Genomic DNA, 11076 nt, shown 5'->3' on the forward strand with positions numbered 1-11076 from the left:
AGGAGGAGAAGCAGAAGATGAACCTTCACTCATGGGTGTAATCTCTTACTCTAGCATCAAACGACGACCACTGGAACTAGTGTTAGAAGAAGAATCAGAAGACATACCTACAATGATTAGCACACACGAAGAACAAGGCAAGAACAATGAACTTAGACAGAAAGAAGGCAAGTGTGAAAAGGTGCAGAGATAGACAAAGAGAAGAAGGAGAGAAATGTGAGACGAAGACGAATATAAAGGTTTTGAAAAAAAAAACACTTCGTCAAACTTCATTTCCCTACAAGATTGCATGTAACTTTTAATGTTTCATTCCCCGAGTTCAACCACTAAGATGCGGCCGCATCAGATCGAACATAATTATTTAATGTGAAACGACATTTGGCATCTTGGAGTAATCATTACAACATTTTAGAAAACCCCTCTCATTAATATTGTAGTTACCAATAAAGTTATCACCAACTCGACAAAGTCTACCTAAGTCGACAGCATGAAGTGAACCCTGCTAAAGCCAGCAACACCAATCCACCTAATTTGACACTAGTACCTGCCTAAGTCGGCAACACGAAACAAAGTTTGCCTGAACCAATAAAGACTCGTGCATCAAACCCCGCTAAGATAAGGTCGCGACATAGTCCGCCTAATCCACCTGCATGGTCAAAGACGACCGCATGCAACCCAATTGGACGAGCACATACAACCCAATTGAACGACCACATACAACCTAGTTGAACTACCATATTCATCGCAGTTGGACGACCAATCCACTTGTAAACCTTAAAGCCAACCACAACTCCGCCAAAGAGTCATTAATAATCACAATAAGTACCTCTCACACGATAATCAAACTTCTGAGACTGGGAGGCTTATGTACATACTCAACCCATTAAATATGTTATGTCATATGGCCCTACATGACTCATTCAACTTAGCTAACCTAAAGTGATTAGAGAGTATTTTAATATATATTTCCTGGTAAATATTTATATATTAATAATATATGCTGTCTAATTTTAGTAGTTTGATTATATCGTAATATTTTTTAATACCATATATTTACATAATATTTGGTAAATCAGATGAGGTGTTACATTATTACTGTTATTTTACTAATTATTCAATATACATAGTATTTCATTAAGAAATACTCATTCACCCATACTCATTCTTCTTTACAAAAAGTATTCAAATTCTTTTAACGTAAGAAAAATTTTGTATATAAAACTTTCATAAATACACATAAAAGTTTCTCAATCCATCATATATTGTCAACTAGAAAGTCTACTCTCATTATTCTCTTCAAAACAAAGATAAATTTATATTTCACTTTTAGAGTAGAGTGAAATTGTTATTATTTAACTTTTGAAACCTCTTTATAATATAAATATAAAAATACGAATAATAGTTCAATTTTTTTATGTAAATGTATTATAATGTACATTACGTTAAAATTATAAAAAAATATCAAAATTGTTAGATTTTATCCTTTAAGAAATGAGACCTAATTTTGTTATAAATCTTTCTAAGAATTGGTGTCACTATTCCACTAAAAAAACGTTGAAAAGAAAAATATAGAAAAGATTGTGAGTTCAGATATTCCACTAAAAAAATCTATACGATGACTGTCACTATTAAAGCAAATAACGCCAAATATTATTATGAACATATGACCCAGTTGTGATTTAGCCAAAAGTCTAAACAGGATTTGTTGAAATTATTTATTAAAAAAAAAACTATACTCTTATTTACTGAAACACCGTATACACAAATTAAATATATTCTAAAAATATATTTAAAATATAAACTATTTATGAATATAAACAGTCGATAATTTGTCGTAATTTACACGTGTGACTTTAAGATATAAAGCTCTTTCTTTTACCTATACAATCCACACTTATTTAACTTATTCCTTTATTACCCCCTCAATATGTGTATATTGTTATATATAAACCAGGTCACATAACCTATCATAAAATTATTTGTGAAAAAATAAACTTAGACACTCACATATTAACGTATACAAATGAAAATTTAGTGATATTAAAATGTATTACAAAAGATAAGCATCAAATCCTTGTTCAACGATTTTTATTCATGAGTGTAGGAGTGAATAAAACGCTGTAAACAGCAGATCATACTCCTCTCCAATCTGTAATGCTTCACCCTCATCCACTTTGGTACAAAAAAATCATAATCTATGCATTAATATATCAAGTACAAAAAAATCATAATCTATGCATTAATATATCAATCTTGATACTATACTATATACTATATACTATATATATTTCTCCCTGCGAAAGGTAAGAGTGTGTTTATATACTATATATATTTCTCCCAACTAAAGGTAAGAGTGTTTTCTCCTTCTCAGGCTTCATCCGTTGACTACCAAATGGAACAACTCAAGCCAAGCGCTGCTAACTCTTCTCCTCTCACACCGCTAGGTTTCTTGGACAGAGCCGCCACCATTTACGGCGACGTCCCTTCCATTGTCTACAACCACACAACCTTTACCTGGGCCCAAACCCACCGCCGATGCCTCCAGCTCGCCTCCGCCATCTCCTCCCTCGGAATCCGCCGCGGCAGCGTCGTCTCCGTCGTCGCTCCCAACATCCCCGCCATGTACGAGCTCCAGTTTTCCATCCCCTTCGCCGGTGCTATCCTCAACAACATCAACCTCCGCCTCGACGCCCGCACCATCTCCGTCATCCTCCGCCATGCGAACTCCGCGCTCGTCTTCGTCGACTGCGCCTCACGCGACCTCGTCCTCGAAGCCTTGTCCCTCTTCCCTAAACACCACACTCAACGCCCACTACTGGTTCTCATCGCCGACGACAGTGTCGAAAACGCAGACGTCTCATGCTCCGGTGATTTCGTTGACACATACGAGGGCCTGGTGAGCAAGGGCGATCCGAACTTCGAATGGGTACGGCCTATATCGGAGTGGGACCCGATGATTCTTAACTACACCTCAGGAACGACGTCGTCTCCGAAAGGGGTTGTTCACTCCCACAGAGGAATATTCTTAGTCTCCGTCGACACGCTTATCGATTGGGCTGTTCCCAAGAGACCGATTTATCTCTGGACGCTCCCGATATTCCACGCTAACGGGTGGAGCCTCCCGTGGGGTATCGCTGCCTCGGGCGGCACCAACATCTGCGTCCGCAAGTTTGACGCGGGGATTATTTACTCTCTCATAAAACGCAACCACGTGACACACATGTGCGGCGCACCGGTGGTGCTCAGCATGTTGACAAACTCCCCGGACAACAAACCATTGGAGAGGCCAGTTCATATACTCACGGCGGGAGCGCCGCCGCCAGCAACGGTGCTCCATCGGACGGAGGCGCTCGGGTTTGTGGTGAGCCACGGGTACGGGTTGACGGAAACCGCGGGGTTGGTGGTGTCATGCGCGTGGAAGGAGAAGTGGAACCGGCTTCCGGCGACGGATCGGGCGCGGCTGAAGGCGCGGCAGGGGGTGAGGACAGTGGGGATGGCGGAGGTTGACGTGGTGGGTCCCATCGGAGAGAGCGTGAAGCGCGACGGGGTGAGCGTCGGGGAGATTGTGATGAGAGGAGGGTGCGTGATGTTGGGATACCTTAAAGACCCCGAAGGAACCGCGAATTGTTTTAAAAACGGGTGGTTCTACACAGGGGACGTCGGGGTGATGCACGAGGATGGGTACTTGGAAATTAAGGACAGGTCAAAAGATGTGATCATAAGCGGCGGCGAGAACCTGAGCAGCGTGGAGGTGGAGTCGATTTTGTACGGGCACCCGGCGGTGGTGGAGGCGGCGGTGGTGGCGCGACCGCATGAGTATTGGGGAGAGACGCCGTGCGCGTTCCTGAGCTTGAAGGCGGGGTTGAAAGAGAAACCCAGTGAAGATGACATAATAAAGTACTGCAGGGAGAAGATGCCGCATTATATGGTTCCGAAGACAGTGGTTTTCAAGGATGAACTTCCGAAGACATCGACGGGGAAGATCCAGAAGTTTCTCCTGAGGCAGATCGCGAAGGAGATGGGTTCTTCAATGCAAAGTCGAATGTGAACACTACAAACTAGAGCTTCCGTCCAAAACTAGTGTCATTATCGACCTTTCCTTACCTTTTACCTTTTTACTGTCTTTAGCTTTCACCATTTGTTTCTTTATTCATGATCCACAGATACGCTTGAATTCACAGTACCATGGTAAAGCTGTCCCCGAGCTGTTTTTACTGTACCTTATCATCATCCTTGTTTTTTTCTAATTAATATAAATATTTTTAATCAAATTATTTGCGACCTCACGTCACAATCATACCATACCTCCACTCTTACCATCATGCAATATAAGATTTTAAATGGAAGATTTTCAATGATAGAGAACATGAATCACTTCAATTTGGACTCTCTTTTTTTATTTTAAATAAGGTTTTATTTTGCAAGAAAATATGATAATCAACTACATATCTGAACCATTGAATCTTATAAACAGAACTAATAAAAACAAAATTATAAAATGAAGAAATACATGTGAGTTATTTTTTAAAATGAAAATCAATCTTAATTTACGTATAAATTAATTTTAACTTATACAGAAGGTAGTTATTTTTTAGAAACTTTTTTATTTAATAAACTTTTACTTTCGGAATAGATAAAAAATAATTTAGTGAAGGGTTAGTTTCCGTAACAAATAGGGAACTAGATGATTTAAATGGATAAGTTTCTATCCCATGTCATTGCGTGTTATCCATTAGACATTTTGAAATTATTTATACCATATAATGCAATGTATTCGTGTTTAGTTTATTCAATTTGAATTTATATGTGTATGTAGACATACTTTGATATCTTAAAGTTTTAGGAGGAAGGAACTCGTTTCTATCTAAATCCCCATCATTATGCATTGGGTTTGAAGATTAGAATATTTGAGAATGAACTCTATGCTATAAATATTCTATCTACAAATCTGGTCTGAACTGTTACCAAAAGAACGAGTGTCTTTTGTCGAAGAACAAAATCCGAATAAAGTAGGGAGTACTAAATCAATTACAAATTATTTATTTTCTAAAAATTAAGAAAATATTTCAGTAATAAAAGTAATAACAAAATATTAAATTTCTCTTATATAATAATATTTGTTAATAAAATCTTAACTAGTCACAAGACAGACTTAATCCAATTATTGAGTTCATAAATTATAATTCGACTTTTGGATGTTTCATCCATAGTATCAAGTTGGACATCGAGCTACTGGGATGATATAAGGTTGGGGTTTGGTCGATCATGGTCATATTGGATCATGCACAATACTTCTTGCTTATGCACCATCCTTCAAAATTAAAGGAGAAAACTTAATTGGGAAATTCTTATCTCATAATGAATCTTGCTCAAGAAGATCAGGTCTGAGAATTATGAGAAAACAGCAAGGAGAAAAGGAGATTTTCCCAACGTATGAGATGATAAAGGGGAGGGAAGTGGAATAGAAAGGGAAACATTAATAGGAGGGAATTAGAGAGAGGGAGAAGGAAAAAAAAAAGCAAAAAAGTGACGAAATTTAGCTTTTAGAATGTTTTCTTATTTGTTAGGTTGGCTATATTAGTGAACAAATTTAATGTACTTTGGATAAGAGTGAGAAAAAGGTGAGCTTCTAATGGACTAATCTGTCAATCTGGCTAAAAAAGACGAATCAAAATAACATTTTCAATACAGTAACATATCTCACTCAGTCAACATTTCAACCCGACATCATTAAAAAAAACTAAATGGAAGGAATTCGCTTGTAACCAGCGATAACACTTCACATTCACTTGTTTTAATATAGAAGTTATTTTTTGCCCATATAATGTTGAAGCAATAATTTGTTACTTTCACTTGGAAGCATGTATTTTGGTGATTTAGAAGATGATGTTAATGAAAATGGAAGAGAGAGGAGAAGAGTTCTTCTAGTGTTACATTTAATTAATGACCTTGAAAAGAAAAATTATGAACATTGAATGAAGAAATTATAATGGAGTTGATTGTTAATTTTTTAGTATTATAGTGATCCGTGAACATATTTTTATATATTATAAGAAATTCAAACACAAAGAGAAAAGTATTATATTTAAATATTGATAAATTATTCAAATGCAATATGACATTCTGCCTGTTAATTCACTCGGCAACTCAACATGAGCTTGTTTTAGCCCTCTCGTTTCATATGTGAAATTACATTTTCAATGATAAGAAAAAAAAATTTGACAGGTCAGTCCGACAGCTCGACAGGTCAAGTTGTAAAAATCAACTAATTTTTAAATTAGGGACTAAAGTTAGACTAGACTTAGAAAAATCAAATTGGTCATTTCGTCACCTTTATTCTTGAAAGATAAATTTCAAAATTATTTAATTAAATAATTAATTAATGGAAAGAGAAAAAAAAGAACAAAAAATCTAAAAGAAGAATGAATCCTCCAATAATTATCATTTATTTAAAGATAAATTAGTGGCTGAAAGAAAAAATCATATTGAGACATGAATAGTTGAAATTAAGACATTAGTTGAAATTAAGACATTTAATTACCTGTATCACTCTTGACCTGAATATCTTTTAAGTGTGTAACTAACTAATTCAATGCTCAGAAACCTAAAGGAATATTTTTCACAATTAATATCTTTAAAAAATAATTTTAAAGTCGACAACAAAGAAAAGGTAACCCAAGCCATAATTTTAATTGTCCCATTTAAAATCCCAATTTACAGTAAGTAAAAATTTAAATTAATTTATCCTTAATTATTGACCTTCTACATAAAATTGTGCGAGTTAACAAAAAACATAAAAATTAAATGATTTTTAATCTTTCTAAAAATTAAATACTATAATTTTTATTTATTTGGTTTATTATTTTGAATAAAAGACACGTAATCTTCATAAAATAACGAATTTATTTCTCAGACATGGTTAATATAAAATATTTGACGACAAAAAATTTTAAAATGATTATTATAAAAGTTAACAAATATTCATAAACTTAAAGAGTAATATTTAGATATGATTCACTAATTGTAAGAGCAAAAAACACAATAACAGTTTGACAATGTGGTGTTTATTTCTTAATAGCAGTTTAAGCATTACTATTGAAAAAAAAAGTTATTGTTTGAATTAGTGTACTGTCATTAAATATAATTACCAGTTAAACTTTTTTAATTGTAAATAGGTTTTACAATAACTTTTTATATTTAGTATAACATTATTAATTAAAATAAATTAATTTAACTATTTTTTATAATTAATTATTTACTTCTTATAAGTATTTAATATTTAAATGGATATGTTTCTTTCACACATGTGACATTGTTCGCTACGTGTTAAGTAACAAAACCAATCATCAGATGATAATATCCTTTGACCCTTTGGAAGCAACTTATATTCATTATTGTTGGTTACTTTTTATTTAGTATAGAATAAGATTCGAGATAACTATGCAAAGATATTAGATCAGAAAGAGTCAAAAGAAAGAAAAAGAAAGTCACCCATTATCATACAAAATTATGCAAAGTTCCTGGGATGTGACAATTTACTTTTAAAAACGTTTAAAATATATATGAAGAAAATGATCACTTTTCTTTTCTTTAATTGGTCACAAGATCTTTTCGTAGTCATCCAAACCAACTCTTGAAGATATGCAAGTGGTAAGCATGGTCCCAGTATATATGGTTGGGTCAATTCCATACTTGGAAGTTAACATTTCTCTAGATTTTTATTCAGACTTTTTTTTTATTTTTTATTTGAGGATGCTACATGAAAGTTAAGTAGAAACCACCAAAGAAAAATTGATTAGACAATGTTGTATACGAATGGTCATCAAGGACAATTATTTTAAAGAAAATATTACTCTTTTCTAAATTGTTTGGTCATTATGTTTTTTTGCAAGATTGGATCATTTAAAAATTATATTTAATTTTATTTTATTCTAATAAAATTGTTTTGTAAGATAAGAATTTTCTTTATTTATATATTACTTACAAATTACTTTGTAAAATAATGACTATCTATACTTATAAAGTTATAAAATTATAAAATTAACATCAAAGTCTTCCCACGTGATTAGAAGTCGAGGGAGATGTTGGTTTTACTTGTAAGAGTACTATTGAATACCTTATTTCTTTAATAATTAAAGATAAAAATATTAATAAAACAAGCAAATTACATTTTAAACAAAATTAAAAAATTAAAAAACATAAATTGAAAAGAATTAAAATCAATATTAAAAATCTAGAAAAAAAACTTTCACTAATTCTTAAAAGGGTTTCCAAATTTGAAAGAAATATTTAGCGAATTAGATTTTATAAATCATGCCAGAATTAGAATTTATAAAAATTAATAAGTTTTTCTTAGGTTTTATATTCTCGAGGTTTTTATTTAGGGGTAAAAATTTATATTTGGTCTTTTTTTATGAAAATGGTAACAATTAATTTCTACTCTAAATTGAGTTCAACAATATTATAGTTAATTGATGTGATATGATTATCTTGATTTCTAAATATCGGGGAATTCATTATTTGGTGTACGTGACTCTGACGTGTCTTTTTTGTTTTTTTTCTTTTAAAAAGAAATTGACAAAATTAAATTAAACATTAAGAATGAATTTCAGAAAACGGAGATTGAATTTGTTCAAATAAGGGATTGAATTTGTTTGGATTGAGAAAAATGTAGTGAGCAATTAAGGATTGTCAACCACCACCTCACATGGTTCATCTCCATTGCACTATTGCTTCTTCTCCATCTTCGTCAACCTGTAGAGGAAAGAAAGATGAAAACCCATAAATAGAACCACTCGAAACCCAATTCGTGTCCAAGTCGCAACAATTGTGTGAGCATCAACCACAGCCACGAGTCCACCATGGAACCTTAATCTAGAACCAGGTTCGTTCTCGTTCATCTCCATGACACCCTGCAGGAAAATCAAGCCAGCAGCCTTCGCGAGTCCTATTTGTGACACCTAGAGAACCCAAATCGCAAACATTTTCGCATGGTAGCCATAATTTTTCGGAAACCCAATTAAACCCCAAAGTCGCGATCTGTTCGCGACACTAAAATTGCTCTACAAGAGCCACCACAAGAAACCCTTTCGTCCTTCATTCTCCACCACGACGCCAACCAAATCACAACTATGGGAACCTGCAGAGAATCCAATCACAAACCCAGAAAACAGAGAATGTCCAGAATCACAACTAGCATCAGTTCATCTTCCTTGTACAAGACGAATAAATTCAATCCCCGATACATGAGCAAGACGAACATGAGCCATCTTCAAACCTCTTTTACTTCAAGAACAACGAACACATTCAAAGAAGAGGTAGAACGAAGTTTTCCTCTTTTATTAAGAATTGAAATTGTAACACCCTGATTTAGGTGTTACAATTTATTTTCCAAAAAAAATACATATATAACTTTTCTTTAACAATTTTCAACACCAACAAAATATTAAGTGCTTTATTACAACACAAGTCTTCTAAAATAAAATTTCACACAGTTTATAAACTTCTGAAATTTAAAATTCCACACAGTTTGAAATTTCAAACATATTTATTTAGAAATTCCCCATGTCTCTTTTCCCCACAGATCTCTTATCTTCTAAGCAAGTCCAGAACCATCTGCTAATTCATCTGAAATAGTTTCTACTCCCGTATAATATCACACATTATACGATCATTGCATTCACATACACAAACACAAACAATAGGGTGAGCTAACTGAAACAAGCATACAATCCATTCACAATCCGTTAATAATACATCCACAGTATTCAATACAGTTAAGCACACCCACTCAACATATTATCACAATATCATTGCTCAACAATTTTACTATTCCACTTATCAAAGTGTTACAACTTCACCTCATCCGACCTACTTACCAAAGTAGTACAAACCAAGTTATTCTCTCTACTTATCAAAGTAGCACCGCAAGACAATACTGTCTACTTATCAAAGCAGCACAGCAAGACATTATTGTCTACTTACCAAAGCAGTATAGTATAATTAATTCGCCTACTTACCAAAGTAGCATAAAACAAGATCTTCTGCCTACTTACCAAAGTAGCGCAGTAAGACAATACTGTCTACTTACCAAAGTAGCACAGTATAGTTAATCTGCCTACTTATCAAAGTAGCCCGCATTTATATCATTCTCTTTATCTCTTCATTCATCATCTCATCCTGCCTACTTATCAAAGTAGCGCAAATCACCCTGCTTACTTACCAAAGTAACGCAGACCCAACATCTACTCGCCTACTTACCAAAGTAGCGCAAACCAACATCATTTACATTATTTCAACAAATTATTCATAATCAACCACAACCCATCCAAAACTAATCATACTCAACAAGCATAAGAGAACCGGTGAACTTTTCTCAATTCCCTTCTGTCTACTTACCAATGTAGCACAAATTAACCAAATTACATTTTCCTAACATATCATTCATAACCAATCACATGTCATCTCAACCACTAATCCCAAACCAATCATGCTCAACAAGCACATAATAACCAATCAACATATCTCAGTTTCAATTATGCCTACTTACCAAAGTAGCACAAATTAACCAAATTACCTTTTTCAACATATTATTTATCGACGATCTGAACCAATCAAACTAATCAACAACATGTTTAGATCATATGGTAAGCTTTTCAGTCCAATCCAACGGTTAATGAGGCGGAAATCATCAATTTTGTATAAATGATCCAAAACATAAATTAAGCAGTATTGAGATCCCTGAGAAGTTACGAAATTAATATCTCTAAATCGGTACCTCCGATCTAAACTCCGAACGGTCGAAGTATGTCCCTATCTGTTAGGAACTTCATACTAAAGTTTCAGGTTAATCTAACGGTTAACTAAGTAGATATGAAGGATTTACCGAGGTAACTCAGAGACAGAAATTTAAGTGGTTCTCGATTAAACTCAAAATGCGGAATGAATTCCTCTAAGCACAGACATCTAATCCCAAATCTGAACGGTCAAGATCACTTAATATGTCTTATGAACTACATACTAAAGTTTGGGATCAATCTAACAGTAAATGGAATATATATGAAATTGTTACCATTA

General features: G+C 34.0%; 1 protein-coding gene across 1 annotated transcript; it reads left to right on the forward strand.

Annotated features, from left to right (window-relative positions):
• The first annotated feature begins 261 nt into the window (after positions 1-261).
• Positions 262-4271, forward strand: LOC108338709 (2-methylpropanoate--CoA ligase CCL4). Its single transcript, XM_017575757.2, has one exon. The coding sequence runs from the start codon at positions 2393-2395 to the stop codon at positions 4046-4048; it is 1656 nt and encodes a 551-aa protein (XP_017431246.1). The 5' UTR covers positions 262-2392; the 3' UTR covers positions 4049-4271.
• The last annotated feature ends 6805 nt before the right edge of the window (positions 4272-11076 follow it).

Source organism: Vigna angularis, chromosome 7 (assembly GCF_016808095.1).
Source record: "Vigna angularis cultivar LongXiaoDou No.4 chromosome 7, ASM1680809v1, whole genome shotgun sequence".
Lineage (NCBI taxonomy): Eukaryota > Viridiplantae > Streptophyta > Magnoliopsida > Fabales > Fabaceae > Vigna > Vigna angularis.